Below are 23696 nucleotides of genomic sequence, written 5' to 3' on the forward strand. Positions count from 1 at the left end.
ACAGACTGTAGACCTTAGCTAGAAAAGCAGCCCTATCATAGATTGCTCTTTATTGTTCATCAGAATACCCAGGGACTGGGTTTTCCCTGGCATCCGTCAGACACTGCGGTGTTGTCTGCTCTCAGAGGAAAACTAACTCCCTTTCTTCACTTTCAAGTGGCTTCTCTCTGGTCTTCTCTACCCCGACTCCTGCAGGCAGGTCTGAGCACTTTTCCTGCGAGCAGCAGACAGGGGCGGGCTTGCTGGGATGGAGCTGCCTGTTCTCGGGACTGGTCCATTAGCAGCTCTTGTGAACCCGGATCAGTTTTGATGGAAACTCTGGCCAGCTGGCCTTGCCAGGCCGGAAGTGGATTTTTGCCTCTAGCGGGCCTCTGCTATCTTCCAAGGCGCTTCAATTCTTGGGGCCTGACCCTCGGTTTGGGGCAGTGCCAGAGGGCGAATCGGGATATGTTCATGCGTGAGTCCGGTGGGAAACCTTTGACCCACCCCCTTGTCAGGGACAGAGTGTGGGGACTCCGGATTCAGTGATTGAAGCCCCGCGTTGCGAAGATCGTATGACCTCCAGGGACGACTGTCTGGAGACCCAGCGAGGGCGCTCTCCACCACTACCCTCACCATAGCCGGAAGTCAAGGTGTGTGCCCAGAAAAAGGGCGTTTTCCACCTCTCGCCCACCACCTTCGCCAAGTTCCAAGGAAAGGGTGAAGACGGGGGCTCTCCGCAGCCCGCGGAAGGGCGCATGTCTTCTGGTTGTTCTACGGCTTCCTGACCTCAGCTGCGCCCTCTAAAGTGGAGGGGTCAGCAGAGAGGAGGCACTTTGGAGAGCCTGGAGCTTCTCCAGGCTCTCACTCGCCGCCCCCTAAAAGACTTTATCCCGAACTGAGTGCAGTTCTTGCGGAACTGCTTCCAGCCAAGGTTCCTTGGGGGACGGGGGCGGGGGGAAGGCGGGAGCCGCGGCGCAAGGGAGGGTTGGCGGGGGGTGGGGTGGGGAAGTCTAGGGGATGCTCAAGACTGGGAAGAAAAGTTTCCCTCGCGCCTCGATCTTGGCCTCCAGAGGTCGCGACAGCTAAAATGGGGGCGTCTCCCCTCGACGACAGATCCCCGCGGGAGCCTCTGTCACTCGGTTCACCCGGACCCGCGAACTCTGCGCCTGGAGGCGAATCGCAGTCTGGATGCTCATAAGGCCTGGAGGCCCCAAAGCGCTGGGCTTGGGTACCATGAAAACGAGCTTCTAAAGACGACGCCGGGGTCCAGGGGTGCCGTCCCGAGCCCCGAGAAAAAAGTGAAAGGCGAGATGACACGCACTCATGGGGCAAACGTTGGGAGAAAAAATTCCGAGCCTGGAAGCAGCAGGGAAACACAAAACCTGTTCCCACTGGAGATTAAAATTCTGGGGGTTGAAGATGGGGGCAGCGCCCCTCATCTCCACTGCCCTCACCGAGGCGCCCAAATCCCTGGTGCGCCTCTCTACGAGCTCCTCCTTCTCTCCTCTCCGCCTGGCCGGTGAGCTGCGCCCGCCAGCGCCCCAGCAGCAGCTAGATGTCAGGCGAAGCCCGGAGCGCGGCGCGCGGGGAAGGGAGGGGATTGCAGGGGAGGGAGGGGTGGGGCGGAGAGCGCGCGCGGGCTCGGCCAGTGCGGGGGGTGGGCGGGCTGAGCCGGGGGACGGCGCGGGAGGGGGGAGGGAAGGGGGGCAGCTGTGGGCAGGGAGCCGGGCTCGGCCGCCAGCACTAAAGATGGAGAGGCGCCGGGGCCTCGCAGGGGAGGGGGCTCGGCGTTGACGTGGGACGCGGCGGAGGCGCCGCAGCCGGTGGTGATTTGCTAACCTCGCAGCACAGAGGAGTTGAGGGCGATGAGAGCGGGTACTGCGAACTGCCGGGCGATGCCGCCGCTACCGCCGTGATACCGAGAGCAACAGTTCCCCAGCAACACCCCTCCCAGACAGAGGCACACACCCCCAAGAGGCACGCACACCCACCCCACGGCACCCGGCTCGGCAGTGGTGAGTTGGGGGCCAGGGAGAGGCGCACCGCCCAGAGATAGCTGTGCGCCCGGGCGCCCCAGGGCTGGAGAGGTCTGGGGGGGCGCGCTCGCTTCGGCCACTCGACCGCTGGGCTTCTGCCTTATTTTGTTCGGTTTGTTCCGTTCCTGCTGCTGCAGCCGTCGCCGCCGGCGGTTGGGGGTCGGCTGGAAGGGGGAGCCCTGGCTGTCAGCTTGGGCGCAGTTGCCTCCCCAACCCTTCCACTCCAGGGCACAGTCGGGGTGAGAGGTGGGGAGCAGAGCGGTCTGAGGGGCCGGGGGGCACAAACGGAGGGCTGGGAATAGGAGGCTTTGTACCACCAGGGGCCGGCGGAGGAGCCGGGAGCCTGTGGGTGCTCATATGTATGCCGACCGGTGCGCGGGCGCGAGATAGGGCTGTGGTTTATTTGTGTGTTTATTCGCCCGCCAGCTGGGAAGCTAGGATCGGAGGAGTGGTTTTGGGGGCGGAGGGGAGCCGGACTGGGAGTCACTTGGGTTTTGTTTCTCTTTGGAAAACGTGGTGGGCTCCTTTTTCTTGATTGGACTTGATCCCCCAGGTTTTGGGGGGGAGGGGCTCCGTGGTGGAGCGCTGGAGTGTCTCCACCGCTCCGGGCCCTCCTCGGCTCTCGGCGGGACCGGCCGTGGCGCCGGAGCTCGCTGTGCGCTCCCGGCCGCGCTCGGTGGGTGCTCCGCTCTGCACCTGATGCGTTCGGGATGCCTTTCCCACCCCGGCGCGCCGTCAGCTCGTTCTCACAGCCCCTCGAACACTCCCGCACGCGCTCGAAATGCGCAAGATCTCGCCGGCCCGCGGACCGGCTGGAACGCACAGACGCGCTCAGCACCGACTCGCTGGCCGCTCCCCGGAACGCTCGCAACGTGCCTGGGCCGGGCGCGCCTGCTGCTGGCGCCACCCGCCCGAGGCCGGGGACCTTGTCCGTCGCTCGCGGGGATCCCCGCCCTGGGTCGGAGAGAGAGGGCCCTCAGATCCCTTCTCGTCTTTCCTCCCACAACTCGTTGTCGGGCTTTTGTGCTTCCCCTTCGCCTCAAGGCGAGTCCGCCTTCTCGCCTGTCTCGCCCCGGCGTTCGGCCCGCCTGAACTCTTGCCTTAAGCCCGGGTCTCTTTCGCTTTTCTTCTTTCCTAACCCGGCTCTCTTTCTCGTTGCCATCTGGCTTCCCCGGAAAAGTTGCTTCCCCAAGTTTGCTGAAGTCGTCTCCAAGTCTCCGTAGGGGGTGGCTGGAAACAGGGTGGGGGGTGAGGGGCGGGAAGGTGTGAGAGCGCGATCGATCCCCGGAGCTCGAGCTGGTTAGCGCTGGCTTTCCGCCGTGACGAGGGGCACGGCGCTGCAGCCAGCACCAGCCGGCTCCTGGGCGCCGAGCCGCGGGTTTCGGGGATGGCTGATCAGGGCACCCTGATTTCCTTCAGAACCTACGGTGCTTGCTTTGGGGAAGGATTTCGGGTAGACCAGCTTCCATTCTTTCGATTCCTACCCCCTAGTTCTCTGAAGCCCAAAGTCTGCGGGGAAAGCGCATGGTGGCAAGGCGCTTGTGAATGGTCACCGCCCCCCCACCATGGCCTCCGTTCTCACCCCTGGGTGGGGAGCAAAAGTGTCTTCTTGATTGACTGTCCTGTTAACCCTTTCTAAGTAAGATTTGTGGCTCTGGAGTCAATAGGGTTCCTTTTGGGAGCGGAGGCCAGCAGTGTTCCAAGAGGAAGAGCCCTTGCTCTGCGTTGCTCCCAATTGACTTCACAGCAATATTGGCCACAGCAAGGCCGAGGCTGGGAGGAACCTGGGCCTGTGAGATCTTTCAGACACGCTTTAGACTGGTTTGGGAGACCCAGAGCCCTGTTACTGATCCCAGACAGCACTTGGGAGAGAGGCCTTTGTCTCCAGCTCAGTCTTCCCTTCATGCTGGTAACTCACACCATTGATGCTGGTGCCAGTATAACCTCTCAGCCCTCTGAGCCAGGTCTAGCAGTCAAGCATCAATTCCTCTTCGGGTCATGGGACTTGCCCATTCCCGGGAGCCTGTGGGAGACACTGGAAGTTTGGGTTCCCAGCACATGCACTCCTGGGTTTAGGGGTGCATGTTTCCTAGGATCTCTCTGTAGGTCCTTCAATACCTAGCCTGCATATTACAGATCTTCCTCACTACTGGGCACTTGTGGGTAGGAGATAAGTGCAGCACATTATGTAAGTGTGGCATATTATGTAAGTGTGGACATGTGTGCTTGGGGCTTCCCAGGTAGCGTAGTGGTAAAGAACCGCCTGCCGATGCAGGAGATGCAGGAGACATGGGTTCAACCCCTGAGTGGGGAAGATCCGCTGGAGGCGGAAATGGCAACGCACTCTAGTAGTCTTGCCTGGAAAACTCCTTGGTCAGGAGCCTGGCAGGCTACAGTCATGGGGTCGCAAAGAGTTGGACACGATTGAGCATGCATTCACACATGTGTGTTAACTGTTTCTACTTCTCTGGCTGGTGCATGCACACATACATGCACACTACACAGTTGAGATTTTGGATTACTTATACAATCACTTTGAGGTACCCATGATTGGGAGTGAGCCAAGCTAGTACATAGACTATGTGTGTGTACTTCTCTTAGGGCCTAAGCAGAGGATCAGGGCGTGGGTTCATCAGCCCTTTGCAACCCTGAGAAGAGTGGAAGGGCAGAGGCCCAGGAAGGCATTAACTGAGGGTGAAAAGTTGGGCTGGAGGAGGAGAACCTTGCCTGTAGATTTCTCTGAGCTGCTACTCTAGGCTGCTAGCCCCTGCTAGGCTGGGTGTTGTTCCTGGGGCTACCACAATGAGGCAGGATTTAGAGAAACTTCGTTTTGAAGATGAGATTTGCTGCACGGGGTATTCAAAGTAAAATTGAGTGCTTACACTGACTAGAAGAGGGGGTTAAATTCTTACTCATTTAAATTAAGCACTGGGCATTTTCTCACAATCAATGTTGACTTTGCACAGGAGCCCCCCACACTCAGATTTAAAGAAAGCTCAGGACTCAAAAGACTCCATTGTAATTTTCATTTTACTTCTTCTAACAGATGTCATAGACCAGTGAATTAGGCATGTGCTACATAGCAGAACCTTCTTTTTACTCCCATCATCCTTGGGCCTGTAAAAGCAGTCATGTAGATTTCTAGGAAGCCCTTTCCCTCTATTAAAATCTCCAGGACTGTCTTGCTGCAGGTTTGGGTCAGGGGCTATTGATTGAATTCTTACTTTTAGGGACAGTAACTAATCTATCTTTTGTTCTTGCATCTCTTTTGCCTCTTTCCCCATTTCTCCCCTCTAGCCCTTGCCATTGGCCCAGGAAACACACCCTGCCCCGCCACGCAGAGCCAGGAAGGAAAGAAAGCCTCATGCCTAAGCCTCGGGGAGCACCATGGATCTGACAAAGATGGGCATGATCCAGCTGCAGAACCCCAGCCACCCCACGGGGCTCCTGTGCAAGGCCAACCAGATGAGGCTGGCCGGGACGCTGTGCGATGTGGTCATCATGGTGGACAGCCAGGAGTTCCATGCCCACCGGACTGTGCTGGCCTGCACCAGCAAGATGTTTGAGATCCTCTTCCACCGCAACAGCCAGCACTATACTCTGGACTTCCTGTCTCCCAAGACCTTCCAGCAGATTCTGGAGTATGCATACACGGCCACGCTGCAAGCCAAGGCAGAGGACTTGGATGACCTGCTGTATGCCGCCGAGATCCTGGAGATCGAATACCTGGAGGAGCAGTGCCTGAAGATCCTGGAGACCATCCAGGCCTCAGATGACAATGACACGGAGGCCACCATGGCGGAGGGCGGGGCCGAGGAGGAAGAGGACCGCAAGGCGCGCTACCTGAAGAACATCTTCATCTCGAAGCATTCCAGCGAGGAGAGTGGCTATGCCAGTGTGGCGGCCCAGAGCCTCCCTGGGCCCATGGTGGACCAGAGCCCTTCCGTCTCCACCTCATTTGGCCTTTCAGCCATGAGTCCCACCAAGGCGGCGGTGGACAGTCTGATGACCATAGGACAGTCTCTCCTGCAGGGGGCTCTTCAGCCGCCCGCTGGGCCCGAGGAGCCGACCCTGGCTGGGGGTGGGCGGCACCCCGCGGTGGCCGAGGTGAAGCCGGAGATGATGCAGGTGGATGAGGTGCCTGGCCAGGAAAGCCCTGGGACTGTGGAGTCTAGCATCTCAGCTGGGATGGGGGACAAGGTGGAAGAAAGGGGCAAGGAAGGGCCCGGGACCCCTACTCGGAGCAGTGTCATCACCAGCGCCAGGGAGCTGCACTACGGACGTGAGGAGAGTGCTGAGCAGCTGCCGCCTCCGGTCGAGGCCGGCCAGGGGCCCCCCGGCCGACTGGAGCCCCCTGCGCCCCCAGCTGAGAAGCACCTGGGCCTCTACTCCGTGTTGCCCAACCACAAGGCCGATGCCGTGCTCAGCATGCCGTCCTCGGTGACCTCGGGCCTCCACGTGCAGCCTGCCCTGGCTGTCTCCATGGACTTCAGCACCTACGGGGGTCTGCTGCCCCAGGGCTTCATCCAGCGGGAGCTGTTCAGCAAGCTGGGGGAGCTGGCCGTGGGCATGAAGGCCGAGAGCCGCAGCGTCGGGGAGCAGTGCAGTGTGTGTGGCGTGGAGCTTCCTGACAACGAGGCTGTGGAGCAGCACAGGTAGGCCCCTCTGCGCCCGTCACCCGCTGCCCGAATTTCTGGCCTCGGCCCTGCCTTTGTTCCCAGCTGTCCCCTAGTCCTGGGGCCTGGCTCCCTTGTTCTCTTTGCTATTTGTGAAAAACCACTTGAGGGGATCACTTTTCAGGTCTGTTGAGAGAGCTTTGAGTCTTTCCTGAACACGGGGGAACTTACGCGCCCAGTTCCTTTTTTAAAAAAAAATTTGATTTTTATTTATTAATTTTTAGATCATGTCAAGTGGCCTACAGAATCTTAGTTCCCTGACCGAGGATTGAACTTCCGCCTTCAGTAGGAGGACTGCCAGGGAATTCCTTTCGCCCAGTCTTTACTAAGCTCTTTGCGCTCTTTTTGCATTTGGGCTCCCGTTTTGCTTTTCCTGCTGTTGGGTCTTTTCTCCTCTGCCTGGAGAGAGTCCTAAAGTGGAGGGAGGGAAAGGTGGGGTGAGGAGGAAGGGCCCACAGCCGGGGTCTGGCCACTCTGCCCGGTTTCAGGTACCTGAGTTCCCCTGCGGGGGTTCCTGCCAAGGCCGGCAGCTCAGGAGAAGGGGAGGGGCTGGAGTCTGCTTAGACCCAAGAGCAGCTGCAGGTTCCAACCGTTGTTCCTGGTGAACCTTCATCACCAGGAATGTTGCCTCCTCTCCCTTTTCATTCTCTGTCCTTGTAAACACGTTTCGGGGGAGCTGATTTACATTCAAGGGAGAAGGATGGGTATGAGAAACATTGGTTTTGCAGCCTGCAGTCTTATTCTTAACCCATCCCTACTCACATTGAATTGAATACCACTTTGGGCCAGCATCGGCTTCCCTCTGGCTTCTGTTTCCTTCTCTGTGAAATAGCTTTTATGACATGCCTGCTTCAAATGCTTTTCGTGGAGTCATATCTTTGTTAACGGCAGTTTTCCCAGGTAGATGATGTTCTTGTTCATAGGGAGATAATAAGACCTTTTCTCAGGGTCAGGTAGATACCGAGAGGCAGAGCTGGATTCAAGTTCAGGTCTTAACCTTCTTGCACTTTGCTGCCTCTCGGAGTTATTCAGTCCGAAAGAGTGTCTTGTCTGCACAACGAAGGGTTTTGAAATTGCTCATCAGAAGTGGAGTAAACACAGAGGGAATCTGCAGTGAGTTTGATGTGCCCATCACATTACCCTCCAGTTCCTGGGTCAGGCGAGGGGTGTTAAGAAATCCAGTTTCTCTTTGTCATCTGTAATAACATTTCCCTGCACACTCTCTTGCCTGCTGTGCTGCAGATCTTGGGTGGATTCTTCACTTTTGTACTCCTCTCCTCGCTGCCCCCCCCAATTCTTCTGTTTACCATTCAGGAGGGGCTGTAGGGGAGAGGAGGTGGGGGCATGAAGTTGGAGGCACCTGGAGATCATCTGATTCCACCAAGCTGAGTCAGAACCTCCTCCAACACTGCTTAATCAGATATTCTGAGACTTACCTTTTGGAAAGTGCCACTGAGCTCCACGTAGCCGATTCTCTTCCGGTCGGGTGCGAAAAATAACCGCCACTAAGGTGTGTCTTCATGACGCTTGTACTGCTCAGAAACAGGCCGAGGTTGTGTTTGTTTTTGCTCACACTTTCCTAAAGAGGAAACCCGCTCCCCAGACTTGACCAGATACATTGATCGCCTTCTCCGGATGTGAATTATTTCAGTTATGTGCTACGAGAAACGGGGTATAGTGGAAAGTAATTTTAAAATGGAGATTTCATTGACGTATAACGGTTTCAGGTATATAATGATTCGGTATTTGAATATTTTATGAAATGATCACTATGGTAAGTTGACTTAGTTAAAGTCCATCACTTTAGATAGAGAATTTTTTTTCTTAAGCACTTCTAAGATCTACTCTTTTAGCAACTTTCATTATGTAATGCAGTGTTGTTAAATATAGTGATCATGTTGTGTGTTATAACCCCAGGACTCATTTATTTTTTGACTGCCTTTGACTACCTTTTCCCGTTTTCCACAACCCCAGTGCCCTGGAAAGTAGGTTTTTTTTTTTTTTTTCCCTGGCTTCTTCCTGGGTCCTTTTTGCCTCTCTTTACCTGAGAGGGCTGCAAAAGATAAAAACTCTCCCAGGAGTTTTCTGTGGGACCCTTGTTCCTCTGGGGAGAGCTGGAGGGTTGGCTGTGTTCTACACCCCCCTCCTCACCACAGCATGGGTAACAGAACTAGCCATGTCTAGCACTGAGAGCTTGGCAACCTTATGTAACCTTTCTGAGTCTTGCTTTACTTTCTTTATAATGGAGGTGTTCTGCAGGGTGGGGTGATGGATTAACGAAGTAACATCCAGAAACCCCTGGAGCCGCGACTGGCACTTAGTAACCAAGAGGGTGAGGGCTGGACCCTCAGTCCCCCACCTGGCTTGGGTCTCATCTCTGCTTCGCCCCCGCAGCTCTGAGTGCTACGGTGCCTGCCATCAAGGGGTTGAGTTGGCTGGGAGGTGGTGCAAAGGATGTCGCTGTCCTTCTGAGCTTGTGATGGTGAGCCGCCGGTCCTGGCATCCTTGGCGTTGTGCCCTGGGCTGCTGACACTGGAGAATGTGCTATTGACTGAGGGTGGAAAGTGGGCCGCCGCCGCCCCAGAGGCTGGAGCCTGGGGCTGTGCCCTGGGTGGAAAGCTGTGGGGTCCGAGGAGATCAGGGACGGAGAGAATGTTCCCGCATGCTTTCCTCCCTCGCTCTCACTGGCAGCCCCTGGCTCCCTATCTGACACGCTCTCAGGAGGCTTCACCTCTCTCCCTGTCTCTCAGACCTCCAGGATGAAGGTGCTGCTTCCCGATTTCCTACTGTTCTCTTGTGTAAAGCTGCCAGCATAACACAAACAAAAAAGTCAAGACAAAAGAATCAGAGTGGGAGATTCTGATGTCAGGAGGCTGTGAACGTGATAGCGATGAACATGATGAAATAACAGACCACAGGATTGATTTTATTTTGTTGGTAAGCCAGTAGGCTAGAGCGTTGGTAAAGGTTAGGTACCTGCTGGTGGTAGTTGCTTTTCTTCTTGCGGGGTGGGGGTGGCAGGTGATGGGCAGAAGGGCACGGAGAGGAAGGAGGGGGAGAGTGCAGGGAAGGGAGGCAGGCAGGAAGGTGTGTGATATAATCACATCAGTGTGCTTTGCTTGTGACTTGGTTCCAAGCTGGGGAGAGGGGAGCCTGTTGGGGTGACAGACAGTTGGAGTGAAACTTTGTAAAGTTACAGTCCCTGCAGTGCACGGTAAGATGTAAAAGCAGTGTCAGATGTAGCCTGATGGATTGATGGAAAGCCCACACAGAGATGCTACCTGGGTAAATCAAATGGGGCTTACCTGCCTAAAGGATCCGGAAGGAAGTCAGAACAGAGGGCCTGCTGGATAAGCAGATCTGTCTCCAGGCAGATACAGGAGCAAGTGCTGGGTTCTAAAACCTCCCCAGCAGGCTCACATCTCAGAAGATAATGTCTGAGGGAGGGAGAGTCTCTTTGGGAAGGTTGGACTCTCCTTCTTTAAATTTCCCTGGTGGCTTAGAGGATAAAGAATCTGCCTGCAGTGCGGGAGACCTGGGTTCAATCCCGGGGCTAGGAAGATCCCCTGGAGAAGGGAATGGCAACCCACTCCAGTATTCTTGCCTGGAGGATTCTGTGGACAGAGGAGCCTGGAGGGCCCCAGTCCATGGGGTCTCAAGAGTCAGACACGACTGAGTGAACTAGCACTTTGTTGAAGCTTGATCTCTGTTCTGTCTCCTTCTCTCCCTGAAAGGCTGGGCCTGCTCTGCATGTCACCTTGTCTGGATCTGATCTGGGGACCAGCTGAACTAGGCCAAGTGCACAGTCTCCTTCTCAGAGCCACGTACATGTGATAAGATTATCGGGAATAATGTGATTGACTTAGGAGTCAACACAACCCTCCTGGGCCTCAGTCTCCCCAGGCTCATGAGCCTAAGTCTTTTTTCTTTTTTATGGCCATGCTGCGTGGCTTGAGGTATCTTAGTTCCCTGACCATGGATTGAGCCCTCGTACCTCCTACAGTGGAAGCAAGTAGTCCTGACATGCTGGACTGCCAGGGAATTCCCAGCCTGGTCTTAATACGTTTCTGAATTAAAGTGCCACAGAATCAGGGTGGGATCTGGCTTCCAAGGAACCTCTGGATCTCCTGCAGACAAGCCCTCGGATCAGCACTGCGTGTCCTGCATACACACAGGAGGACCTCTTGTTTGGTTCTTGCAAGCATGTTCAGAAACCCCAGAGGTGGTCCCAGCCCTGTCTCTGCTCTCAGGACTGCAGCCCTGTTCAGAGGCTCCCCAGGCCAGGTCTAGAGTGCATGACCATGTTGCAGAGCCATCAGGTCCTGTCTGGCCCTTGCCTTGGCCTCTTCAGGTGGGCAGCTGCACGGTTTTCAGTGGTTGACCATGTAGAGGGCCGGTAACTGTTGACCTTGGTTTAGGCCACTTGGAGAATTTAGTTGTTGCCCTGAATTCTTGGTCCCTTCTCATCATTCTGCCAGCTTTAGGCACTGCTGAAGTCATACCAGATTCTATTTGGAAAAGAGCATCCAGTGGGGTAATGATAGCCACAGTAGTAATATTTATTTTTAAAATGTACTTAAATTTATTTTTATTTATATATCTTTTGACTACACCGTGCAGTATGCAGGATTTTAGTTTCCCAACCAGGGACTGAACTCATGCCCTCTGCAACGGAAGCGCAGATTCTTAACCACTGGACCACCTGGGAAGTCCCAGCAGTAATGTTAATAATGCCTTTTATCAGTTGTCCCACTTTTTCCTTTGCAAAGCACCTGTTTTAAAAATATTTATTTATTTTTGGCTATGCTGGGTCTTTGATGCTGTGTGGACTTTTCTCTCGGAGAAGGCAATGGCACCCACTCCAGTACTCTTGCCTGGAAAATCCCATGGACGGAGGAGCCTGGTAGGCTGCAGTCCATGGGGTCGCTAAGAGTCGGACACGACTGAGAGACTTCCCTTTCACTTTTCACTTTCATGCATTGGAGAAGGAAATGGCAACCCGCTCCAGTGTTCTTGCCTGGAGAATCCCAGGGACAGGGGAGCCTGGTAGGCTGCCGTCTATGGGGTCGCACAGAGTCGGACACAACTGAAGCGACTTAGCAGCAGCAGCAGCAGGACTTTTTTCTAGAGATGGTGATCAGGAGCTGCTCTTCGTTGCAGTGCACAGGCTTCTCATTGTGGCGGCTTCTCCAGACGTGGGGCTTGGTCTTTGGGGTCACGGGCTTCAGTAGTTGCAGCACATGGGCCTGGTAGTTGCGGTTCCTGGGCTCCAGAGCGCAGGCTCAATAGTTGTGGCGCGTGGGCTTGGTTTCTCTGTGGCATGTGGGGTCTTCCCATACCAGGCCTCGAACCTGTGTCTACTGCATCGGCAGGCGGATTCTTAGCTCCTGAGCCACCAGGGAAGCCCCTGCAAAGCACCTTTAATGACTTTGTCTCTCTTAACCTCCCAGCCTCCCCGTAGGGGGTGCAGATCTCTCATTCCATACTGCTGATGGTGAAGTCTGAGAACCTCTGAAAGCTAAAAAGGCTTTGTGTAAGTTTGCAGTGCACTCATTTAGTGGCAAAACCTGGTCTGAACTGATGTGAGGCTATATTTATCTCGCCTGTTTTGAATATTCATATGTTTTGCTGCAAAAATATTAATGTGTTTGATTACGCAGTGGTTCCCTAGACTTCCCTGGGCCTGGTGAACACTCAAGGCCCATAGTACCTTTTTAAAATCTGAACAGTTCAGATTTCCAAAGCACCAAGGATTTGGGTGAGGGATTGTCACCGTCATCAGCTCCAACTTACAGATGAGGAAAATGGGCTTTGAGTGAGTAAGTGACATGCCCAAGGTCACATAGCTGTCTATAAATGGCTAGAGACAGGAGCTCGGCTCGCCTTCTAATTCGCAGTCCCGGGTGCTCCAGGCCAGGCCATATAAGCACATGGGCATTGCCATTCTAGGTCAGATCCATCTGACCTAGTCTTTGGGCGCCAATACCATCCCGAAGATACCACCGTCGGAGCCTGCAACTCTCCTCCTTGACGTCAATCCTAAAGGTCAGGTGGAGCCCGGCTTCTCTTAATAGCTATTTATGGCTGCTCTGTCATTCACAGATTTGCCCAAATCCTTTCTGAAACCATTTCTGTTTCCAGGAAGTATCCTTTGGGGGATGATGAATGACTTCAGTTTATAAGCTCCTGGAAATCTAGTCTGTTCAAGAGGTCACTGGCTGTGAAGATGGGAAGATGGCTTTGTGGTGCTGTGTCCTGCCGTTTTGGAGGCCGTTTCTGTATTTTTTTGTTTTTCAGTTCTGTCACTACTGTCTCTTTTTTTTAATCTGGAGTTTAACATCTTAATTTGTAAAACCAGGCCCTTGGATGAGCTATTTCTGGTTTGTTGAACTCTTTGGAAAAAAACTTCTCCTTTGGCACTCACTTATATCTTCATGAAGTCATTTTGGTTATTTGAATTTTGCTCTGTTTTGGAATCTGGTCTGGCAGTCAGCCAGCTGAAATGGGGGTCAGTTTGATTTGATTATGTCTGCTCTGATTTTGTTTTTTAATGCTTCAACCTGCTTAGGGTTACTGAGTCATCTGGAATATAGACTGAACTCTTGGGAAGTTTGAAGATGAGTTCTTTTATTTTCTTTCTAGTGGAAGAAACTTGCCTACTCTTTCATCTCAGTGAAAAGTCCCATTTTAACTCGCTGTCACTATTGGTTGGAGCTGCTAATTGCTAGAAGGAGAGGGGAAGAAAGCTTTAGTTCAGCAGTACTTTTCCCTCCTGCTTGTTCTAGGAAAGCTATTTATGACTCTTTAAAATAGTGATTATCCTAAACTGTTAAAATCAAACCTCCATTCACAGCTTGGATTTCTTGCTAATTCAGGGGAAAAACATTTCCAGTTATTTTAATTCAAAAAAATTAATGACTTTAAAACAAGTCCAACCGAAAGCCCACGTGTGAAACATAAAAAGTCTTGCTAAGTGAATACAGGCGTGCCTCAATTTGCCCTTTGGAAGGTTCTGGAATTTTCCACGATAAGTAAAGGTTTTTGTAGTCAAATTCTGTTTTGGCGGTTTTAAGTGAAAACTCTGACTCAGTGGCATTTATTTTGTTAGTAAGGAAAATCTACCAGCGCATCCCCGCTCCCCAACCTCCAGCACCACATTTTTCACTTAGTGATGGGCATTTTGAGCAACTTATACTATCTGGGTCAGAATCTCGATTTCACCACTTACCTGCTGTGTGACTGTGGTTACATTACTTAACCTCTCTTTGCTTGTTTTGTCTATAAGATGGGAATAATAACCCAGTACCTACTCACTGGGTTGTTGCAGGAATTAATCCCTAAATATTTGTCATGAGCCCCTAAATATTTGTCATGAGCATGGAAGAATAGCAGAGATCCAACGTTTGCTGTTGTATTTTTGCAGTCCTTGTTGGTGTGAAGCTGGTGGTGCAGGGTTAAATTTGTGTTCCTGTTGGTTGAGGTCCTGCTTGACCTCAGAGGTGTCCATTTATCCAGCACCTGAGAACCGCTGGGGTTTTTGCAGCTGGTTCACAGTGAGCACCTGCATTTCCCCCTCAAAAAGCCGATCTCTTGAGGCACTGTGGCCAGGGTACTCTTTGTCCCATTGACCTGAAGCCTGATGAGTCATTGCAGCCCTCTTTTAAATTTAGCTGGGCAGCCCTCCACTGTCATCAGTTATGAATGCTGAGGCCACTCACCAACGCCGGGCCCTATTGCGTGTGCACGTGGCCAGGCCAGCAAATCAGTGTGATGGGAGCACAGATGCCTCCTCACCTAGAGAAGTCTGGGCTTTGGGGGCGGCATGCTGCAGAGACCCTTCCCATCCCCACCCTACAGTGCAGGATGCTTCTAAGGGCAGATTCAGCAAATAGCACCCTGAGTGCTTGATACACACGCTAAGTGCATTCGTGGTCAGTATCTGCTGAGGACTTCTAGCCACCCGCCGGGGTTAGATATTTGTTTCCCATTCCCTGATGGGCAGAGGGAAGCCTGAGAGGTTAACAGACTGTTCCCTGGTGAGACGGTGAAGGGTGGCACCAGGGCTTGTGCCCAGGTCTTCTGGCTTCATGTTCATGCTTGTTTCCACAATGTCCCGCTTGGATCTTCAGCCCCTGATGGAATCAGAAGGGAAGGGGGGATACAGGAAGGACCAGCTTCATGTTCCCTGAAGTTGCTAACCAGGAGGCTCACCGCTTGGCCAGTTCTGGCCTCCTGGCTTTGTCCGGTGGCTTGAGAAGACGGAGGGAGAGTACTGATTACTTGGAAGGGTTTGTGTCTTAGGGGGCTGGGGTCACAGGAGTCCATCATCTCTTACAGACACAGGGAGAGGCCAGCTTCTGCTGACTTCAAAAACAGAAAAAAGAGAGAAAAAAAGAAACCCACTTACAAAAATAAAAATCCCGTGCCGTTAATTTCATGCCAGCATAATCAGAAATACCCCTTTCTACTGTTTCCCCTTAAAAACCCCCGTGTCCTTATTATGCTGGCTCAGTCTGGAAAAACTCTGGTTGGGTTTTGCCTATGTGAGGCTTATCTTTGCAGCTGCCAAGAGGGAATCCAGTACTTGATCGTCAGCACGGAAACTTCGGCTAACAACTCACAGAAACCTGCTTGGTTCTAAATTTCTTGCCCTCTTTCAACTCTTGTCCTCAAGACATGACATTCTTCGGCAGGGACAGAATGTGTCCGGCTTTGTAGTGGAAAGAATCCAGGTTAGATGAGAGAAAGAACTCCCTGAAACAGTGGGGGCATTACTGGCGATTTTATTAGAGTATGCAGTCACAGAAATTTTGATGGGAGGAGGAGGAGTCGTGGGCCAGTTGGAAGGAGTGTTTCGAGGTCTCCCTTCTTTAGGGTCATTTAGATCCTCCGAGGTGATAAGTAAGGGTGTATACACCAGGCATGCTAAGAATGAAACAGGCACCCCACCACCCCTGACTCTGCAGGCAGACAAGATGTGTAAGGCAGGGCCATAAAGACTGATCTCAAACTTGGGTGTGAATGCCCGAGCCTCATGGTGGATCTGGGCAGATTTGGGTAGGTGGCTTCACCTGTCTGAACGGTCAGGTGCCCCTTCTGTAAAGTGAGGTTGTAGCCCCTTACCTCTCAATGTGGTGCAAACATGTTAAATGGGGTGCCATGGAACACGAAGCACCCAGCAGGGACTCACATGTGAGGCTGCCCCCCTGCCACGCTTCCCGCTTCTCCTGTGACCCCAGCCTGACAAGGGAGCCTCTCACTCCAAGCTCCCAGCCACCCTCTCCTGCCGTTGGTCTCTAAGTGGATTAGCCGAGTGTTGTGATCTTAATGCCATTAGGCCTGTTGGCACAACTCTCCTTGCCATAGTGAGAAGCAGATGTGGCTGAGTGTAATGGCCCTCGGTGATCGATCAGGCCTGGAGTGCTGGGGGAAACATTAATGAGTGTTAATTTGGGGGAGTCTTTTTATGGTAGCTGGGGGAAATGTGGAAGGATTGTTGGAAATGTATTTATTTAAGCCGTTTAGCAGGTTAGATGCTGCCGGGGGTCTACAGTGGCTGAGGCTCCCACCTCCCTCCACCCACCCGCCCCAAACCCCTCCTTTAAAGAAGGCCCCTCCCCAGCCCTGCAGCCCAGGCCTGATTGCTTCCAGAGTTGGAGAGACAGCTTAGCAGGCTCTTGTTTCTTGCCGATGTACCTTATTAGTAGCACCTGGCATCATAACCCGCTAATGGGAACCAGCGCTCTCCTCCTGCGTGGCCAGTGACAAGTAGCCCTGTCAGCCGGAGCTCGCCGTGCGAGGAAGTTCCTATTAGCTTTATGGTCAGGAGAACTTGTCCTGTTCAGGAAATGAATGTTGCCGCTAAAGGTCCTCGGCCCTGACCCTGGCGGCGTAACCTGTGCGGGCTGGGGAGACCCCGCTCAGGATGCTTGGGATTTCAGCCCCTCTCTGGTTCTTGTCATATGTAAAGAGGGAATCATTGTGGTATGTTGCAGCCTTGAACTTTTGATTTATGCAGCGAGGGCGACTTAACCGTTTCCATGCCTGGGCGGCCGTGTGGTGACAAGCTCAGGGTGTGCGCCTAGGTGTTGGGGGGCGGAGGACAGAGCCCTCGTGCTGGCCAGCGGAGTGGCTGCTAGAACGTCAGAAGGACACTTTGCTTGCTTTTCCTTCCCGGGACATCTGGATGTTCAGGGGTGCTTGTTGCCTGTGGAAGGGTGGGAACCTGGGATGCTTTGCGTCTGCGATTGAACCTGGGTTTGAATCCATTCTCTGCCTGTTTGGAGCTCCGCGATAGATAGCCAGCCACCCGCTTCCTCATCTGCACCAGGAAGTTAATGATGTCAATTTCATGCATGCTGCCATGATGACGTTCCTAGGATGGTACACACGGGACCCCCGGGCCAGGCACGTGGCCTGGTCTCAGGGCACAGTGTTGGGAGGGACGTGCGTGTTTCCTTTTTGCTTATCGTAACATGGTTTGAAAAACGGGAGAGAATGGCAGAGCACTTTTTTCGAGTATCAAGACCATTTCTCTCCCTCATCACAGGCTAAAATCTTTATGGAAAGACTGCTTAGGTGGCTTCTCCTTCTGTCTTTTTCAACCTGTGAGTAACATTTCTAAATGTGACATTTGTGGAGAACAGCAGCGTTTGACCTCATTCTCGAGGTGAACTCTGGCCTGACTCTTTGAGAAGAGGCGTTTGTGAGTTGTCTGGCGAAAGGATAGATCGTCACTTTTGCTGCGGCCGCTGCCTTGCTAAAGGCCCCTGGTGACAAAGGGGTGAACTGCAACAGGGTCGCCAGGAAAGGATGGGCCTGGTGGGAGAGGGAGGGCTGGGACGGGATGCCTCTGGAACTGCGAAACAGTCCTGTCCCTCCGTCTCTGGCATTTATGGCATCGTTGACAGTAGTTCAAGGAAAAATAAAAATAAGTTGTTACCAACTGTGTGGTTGGGTGCAAAGAATGAAGGACAGGCGTGGTCAACGGTGGCGGCAACTGATGACCACGGTAACTCTCTGTTACCCAGAGTTTTGGGGAGTGGGGCCCTGGGTCGTTGCAGGGCACACACACTCTGGGAGGACGTTCTTACTCCCCTCAACCTTCTCTCCATCCTTTTACGTAAACAGCGGCTCCTGCCCCTCTTAGAGCAGGTGAAAGCTGCTTTGAGGGCGTTTGCAGAGCAGGGATTGGAAATGTTCGATGCAAAAGTGAAATCGTGACAGTTGTCCCCTCGATTCTCTGCTAAATTAAGGATCCGCTAACATTTCTGAGTCTACCTCCTTATATACCCCCACCCCCGTCCCCTTGGCAGAAGGGATAAAGCCGGTACCTAAAAACAATGTGAAGCCGCTGCTAAATCGAGTGACTCTAAAAACATTTTTCTTTCCTTGAAGTTGAGCGTGGAAAACCAGGGCTGGACTCTCGAGCGCTGCAGACCCATTTAGGGCCTGGGGCTGGCCCCTTCCTCAATTCCTAGCACAATGGTTTTCATTGCCACCGGCGTCCCCCCTTCCTTCCCCCCTTCATAATTATCCACTATTTTACTTTTTGTGTCCTGACAGCTACAGAGTGGGTTTTGTGTTTTGAGCTGAGTAGCTGCTAAATATTCCCCAGAAGCCAGATTCAATGGCTCGAGGGAGGGGATAGGCCAAATCTTGGCATCTCCTGTTGCAAAAAGTGAAAAATATTTCTGTTTGCAGTTAATTTTAGTGGCAAGCAGATCATGTTAACTGGATGTAATTGCTTCCAGATATGGCGGAGGGTTTTGTGTGTTGAGATGAAGGGTCTGGTAAGTGCTTACTTCCTGTGTAAATTAGCCTGTTCCATTCAGGCTTTCATTCTGGCCAGCCCTGGATTCTGTCATTCTCCCATTTCCCCCTCCCCAGCCCACAGCCTGGTGTGAGAAGCAGCTTGCTCTGTCTGTCCATCCGTCGGAGTACAATTCTTTTGTCACTTGGAGCCACTCACCTCTTGGTACTTGATGCGAATTTGCCCTTAAAATAATGAGAAGGGTTTGAAAAGATGCCAGCCAGGCCTGCTTATTTCTGGGCAAAGGCAGATCTGCCAAACCCGGGGGCAGGTAGTCTGTAGCTGCTGGTCCCATGGATGGTGTCCAGAACCCACAACTACTGGTTTTCCTTGGATTTTTTTTTTTTTTCCCCTGCTGCCCGCTGACCCCTACTCTCACCTTGGAGAATACCTTTTTTCAAACTTCCTGAACAAAGCACACTCCAGTGGTTCTGAATCCCAGAAAAATGAAATGGCTATTGCAAGGAGTAGAAAGTTTGAGCCGTGGATTCCAGCCATGGAAGGTTCTCTTAGATACAAAGCCATCACTCTTGCAAAGCAGGTTGGACCAACACACACCTGCCCCTCCCTGAGAAACAGGAGAGGCAAATCCACCCAGGGAATCTTCTCCATGTTCCTGTGGGTTTCTAGGGTTGGAATCGAAGGAACAGTGTTAAGATTCATGTTCTCCTAAATTCCAGTTTTGTCCTGTGGCCGGTCCTATGTTCTTAGTGCTATTTGCATAAGAGATTGCTGTTTATCTTCCTTTATCAACTCCACTGATAACCCTTGTGGTCTGTTTAACAATCTATGAGGAGTAGGTTACTTGATAAATGCCAGTTTTTCCAATATGCAAAGATAAACCGTTGGGGTCCGGGTGAGGGGTGGAATGAGGAAGGAGAGACCAGGTGGGGAGCTCGAACCCTCCTTCAGATCGGGGTGGAAGCTTGTGAGGGCATCTGACGGCAGAAAACAGGTATGTTGTAAAACACAGCCGCCGCGTTTATCACCGTTTATCAGCTTCCTGCCCTCCTCTGCCTTTCTCCCCCTCCGTGTGGACAGGCAGCCTCTGAGAACGTTTCACTGAGTGGGCTGTCGAGGCCTGTGTTCATACAAGGTGGGAGAGGGTGTAGGTAATCTTTGCTTCTTTAGTTCCTGTCTTTTTCTCCATCCTCTCCCCCTCCCACAAGTTGTACGCTGATAAGTAATGTGTGCTTACCAAAAACATGTAAATCTGAAATCTTCAAGCGATGGACTTTTCCTACCTGCCCTGAATTTGCTGCTTTAATCAGAGTGCCTGGTTGGGGAAGAAGTGAGGTGAAAACTTCTGACCCCATCGCCTCGTCAATAAGCTGTCTGAGAATCAAACAAAAGAGTTTGGACTGGCTGCTAAGGCTTGGAACCCAACTGATAGCTTTGTTTTGATGTCCTTGTAATGTTTGCAGATCACAGAGGGTGCTATTTAGAGCAGGGGTATCTACGGGGACAGACTTACTGGGAAGTTGAAACAGTGAGCACAAAGTCCAGGAGATGCTGAAGATAGTGAAATACAGCCCAGGAATTGGGGTGGGGGTGGCAGGAAGGAGGCTCTCTGGGAGGTGATGGAAGTGGTGATCTCTAGGAACGATATGCAGTGATGGGAAGAATGCAAAGTTCAGAGTAAGACATCCTGGATGAAAACCCAGACTCCAGATTTACTAGCTGGATGCCTCGAACAAGTTACTTAGCCTTCTGTGCCCTTATTTCCTTGTTCTCTTTAAAAAAAAAAAAATGTGGCCAGTATATACCTTTTAGGTAGTTATTTGGATAAAATAATGTTTAAAGAGGAAATTCCCTGGCAGGTCAGTGGATAAGACTTGATGCTTTCACTGCTGTGGGCCTGGGTTCCATCCCTGGTCAGGGAACTAAGATCCTACAAGCTGCATAGTATGGCCAAAAAAAAAAAAAAAAAGGTTTAACAGAGAGAAGGCACTGTATAAATAGGCATTACTGAGCCTTAGATCTAGGCCCTTAGAAGCCTTCTATTTTGGCCCAAGGGAGCAACGATGAAAGAAACCAGTGAAATCATTGGTTTTGGGCACTGCTAAATGGAAGGTAGTACTGACTGATCTTGTGCTAGCAGTTAGCAGGTGAAATAATAGATGAATAATTTGAGTGCTTCCCAGGTGGCTCAGTGGTAAAGAATCCCCGTGCCAATGCAGGAGACGCAGGTTTGATCCCTGAGTCGGGAAGAACCCCAGGAGAAGGAAATGGTAACCCACTCCGGCATTATTCCCTGGGAAATCCCATGGACAGAGGAGCCTCGTGGGCTGCAGTCCAGGGGGTCGCGAAAGAGTTGAACGCGACTTAGTAATTAAGCAAACAAACAAATTTGAGCGCATAGTGAATATGAAGGTCTCCATTTGTGAAGTGCTACTTGCAAAGAAGCTTCTGTATCTAATAAGTGATCACTTAATCCTCTGATGTGGCCCAGGCCCCAAGCATTTTGGAAATCTTTCGGAATCCTTTCTGAAGCCTGTGCCACATTCTTTTGCGTCGTCTTCTGGGAGGGTAGATTTGACTTTTGGAAATGGTCGAAATAATTCAGTGACAAATCTGGTGAATATAATATGTGATGACATGGGTGACTGTGGCTGACTCTGAAGGCAGATTTTTGGAGAGAGTGTCTAGAGAGGGCATGTCAGCTCAGCTCAGGGTGCATGGGGCCTTACTTCTTGGGTGGGAGGTGAACAGGGCCAAGGGACTTGTGACTTCCAACCACCAATGACCCCGAAGGAGTCGCTGCCACTGACTGTGCCCCCACCCTCACCCACCCCCTCGAGGCCTGGGCCAGACTCATCTCATTGCTGGAGTGTTTGTGCATTTGTGGTTTGGCCTCCTGTGAGTTTGGGCTCCCAAGAGGCACTTCTGGTGTTAAAAAAAAAAATCTAGCCCATCACGAGTCAGTGTTGCTGGGAGTCAGGAAGAATGGATTGAGTTTGGACATACATTCTCCTCGTTTGGACATATATTCTCCTGAAGAGATTCTCTTTAGGCTTTAGGGGCCCCAGTGAATCCTGACTTCCGTCTCTTGGGAAGGTTAAAGGAACTCGTGTGTTAAAATCCTGTGCTGGTGCCCAGCACATCCTCAGTGTGGCAAGTCCCCGTTTCTGACATCCTTACTTGTCCTCAACACCACGAGGCTGGAGGGAGGAATATTTGACTTGCCTCTCCATGGGAACCACCACTGGCTATCTGTCAGTCCCATTCACCTTGGGATTGTCCGTCAGACCTGGATCTTTTGTGACCTGGCTGTGCAGGGGGTCGGAGAGGGGGGCAACGCTCAGACCCTCTCCTTCTCTCTCCTCACTTTCTATATTATTTATAGTAAAACATATTAGGACCGAGTGTTAAAGAGGAAGGATGAGTCATTGCATTGAAACCATTGATGACATAAATAAAAGCAAAATGCTTACTATGTGTTTTGTGCAGTATTTAAGGCCAGGTGGTGCTAATTTGAATGCTCCCCGACTGGATCTGTGAAAGTATACATATGTGGGAAAAAATTCAGGTTTAACCAGAGGGAAGTTGGTTATTGAAAATCTATTTCGGTATCTGCTTTCTCCCTTTTATTTACTTCCGATCCATATTCAAATCCTGGTTGTCATCCTTCCTAATGAGAGAGACTGGCTTATTCTCTCGCTAGGATTGGTTTATTTCTGGAAGGTTGAGGAATGGTGCAAGGGGGGTTCTGTGTGCCCCCAGTCTTCACCCTTCTTCTCACCTGCTGTGGAGGGAAAGCTCTCAGAACCCTCACCTGCCTCCCAGCTGTGGGTTCTCAAGGTGACCAGTAATCATAGACCGATAGACCGGGAAGGACCCATACATTGTTTATTTCGGCATGCTCATTTAGGATGTAAAATATGGAGGTTCAGAGAGGCGCTGTGATTCATTCAAGATCACGTAGCACATTAGTAAGGACTAGAATCCATATCCCTGCCTACTTTAATTCCTTCTTCACAAACCTCCCTGTGACTGCCGGGGTCTGCTCCCTGCTTCTACCCCCAAGGAGGAGTTAAAGTAGGGTAAGAATAGAATCTGACTTAAGGGCAGTTTCAGATCTTTGGCTGTGTGGCGTGGATTTTTGCCATGGTGACTGGCTTTGTGGGGGTGCTTATTAACCTCTTTCCCGCTCAGGCCGAGTGGACTAGTATGCACTGAATTCTTTAGGTTTGCAGGTGGTGCACTGCTTTGGGGTTTTGAGTATTGGTAAGACTCAATATTTGAGTATTGAGTATTGGACTTGCCCTTGAGGAGCTTATAACTTGAGCAGTTGAGTTAAAATACTGCAAATGTGTATGAGTAGGTTGATAACTAGGAGAGAAAGTAGAAAATGGAAAGATTATGGCAGATATACAGGGAAAAAAAAAACACAAGGCAATTCAGAGATGAAATGCCTTCCACCTGGAGGGATTCATTTTTAATTAAAAAAATTTTTTTTGTTGTTGCACACTTACTGTGTGAGGGGCCCCAGATTAGGCCCCTGGAATTCAGTGGTGCACAAGACAAGAGTGTCTGGCCTTGTGGGGCTTTCTGGATGGGGGAGAAATGTAGCTAGTGTTCTTTGGAAAAACTGTGGGGTTGCAATGGTGGTAAATGCTGGGATCCTGGATAATACAACTCTCTTTGGCTGGAACGAGGGTGGTTAATACTGGAATGGTAGGCTGGGGTCAGGTGGGGGTGCCAGAAAGTGCCAGGCCAGGGAGGGGACAAGGCAGGGTGGAAGGATGGGGAGAACACCGGCGGCCTGAGGACGGATTGTCGCGCAGCCGCGTGTAGACTCCGATCTTGGCCACACGCCCGAAACACCGTCAGCTGTGGTTTCCTCATCTACGGTGGGGTTATCATGCGGGATGTCATGGGGGCTCGCCTGAGGATTTCAGATAATGCAGTTAACACATTCTGCACGGGACCTGGACCAAGGTAGTTGCTCAATAAACCTAACTGTTGTTAGTTCGGGGACTTTATCCTGGGGCAGTTGAGAGCCTCTGAAGGTGTTTGAGCAGGAAAGTGGCAAGGTCCAAGCTGTCCCGGCTGGTCGTCTTGTCCCCCGGTGTCCTGGCTCCCAAGCTACCCCAGCTCTGTTTCTGCCTTCAGGTCTGCAAAGGAGTTTGTTTAGCGGTTACTCATCAGCCCCTCTCCCTGCGTCTTGCACCCAGCATCTACCAAGAT

At 51.9% G+C, this 23696-nt stretch overlaps 1 protein-coding gene across 4 annotated transcripts in view; it reads left to right on the forward strand.

Annotated features, from left to right (window-relative positions):
* Positions 1 to 359: 359 nt before the first annotated feature.
* The window catches only part of ZBTB16 (zinc finger and BTB domain containing 16), a 204807-nt gene continuing 181470 nt past the window's right edge, over positions 360 to 23696 (forward strand). The window contains exons 1-2 of one of the 4 annotated variants that reach the window (XM_061440362.1): positions 360 to 632; positions 5316 to 6673. In XM_061440362.1, coding sequence (XP_061296346.1) covers positions 5406 to 6673 — 1268 coding nt within the window. In that variant the 5' untranslated portion in view covers positions 360 to 632; positions 5316 to 5405. Of the gene's footprint in view, positions 633 to 1663; positions 1998 to 2170; positions 2265 to 5315; positions 6674 to 23696 lie in introns of those variants that run through there. The other 3 variants (XM_061440361.1, XM_061440365.1, XM_061440364.1) reach the window with 3 other exon arrangements.

This window comes from Bos javanicus, chromosome 15 (genome assembly GCF_032452875.1).
Source record: "Bos javanicus breed banteng chromosome 15, ARS-OSU_banteng_1.0, whole genome shotgun sequence".
Classification (NCBI taxonomy): Eukaryota; Metazoa; Chordata; class Mammalia; order Artiodactyla; family Bovidae; genus Bos; species Bos javanicus.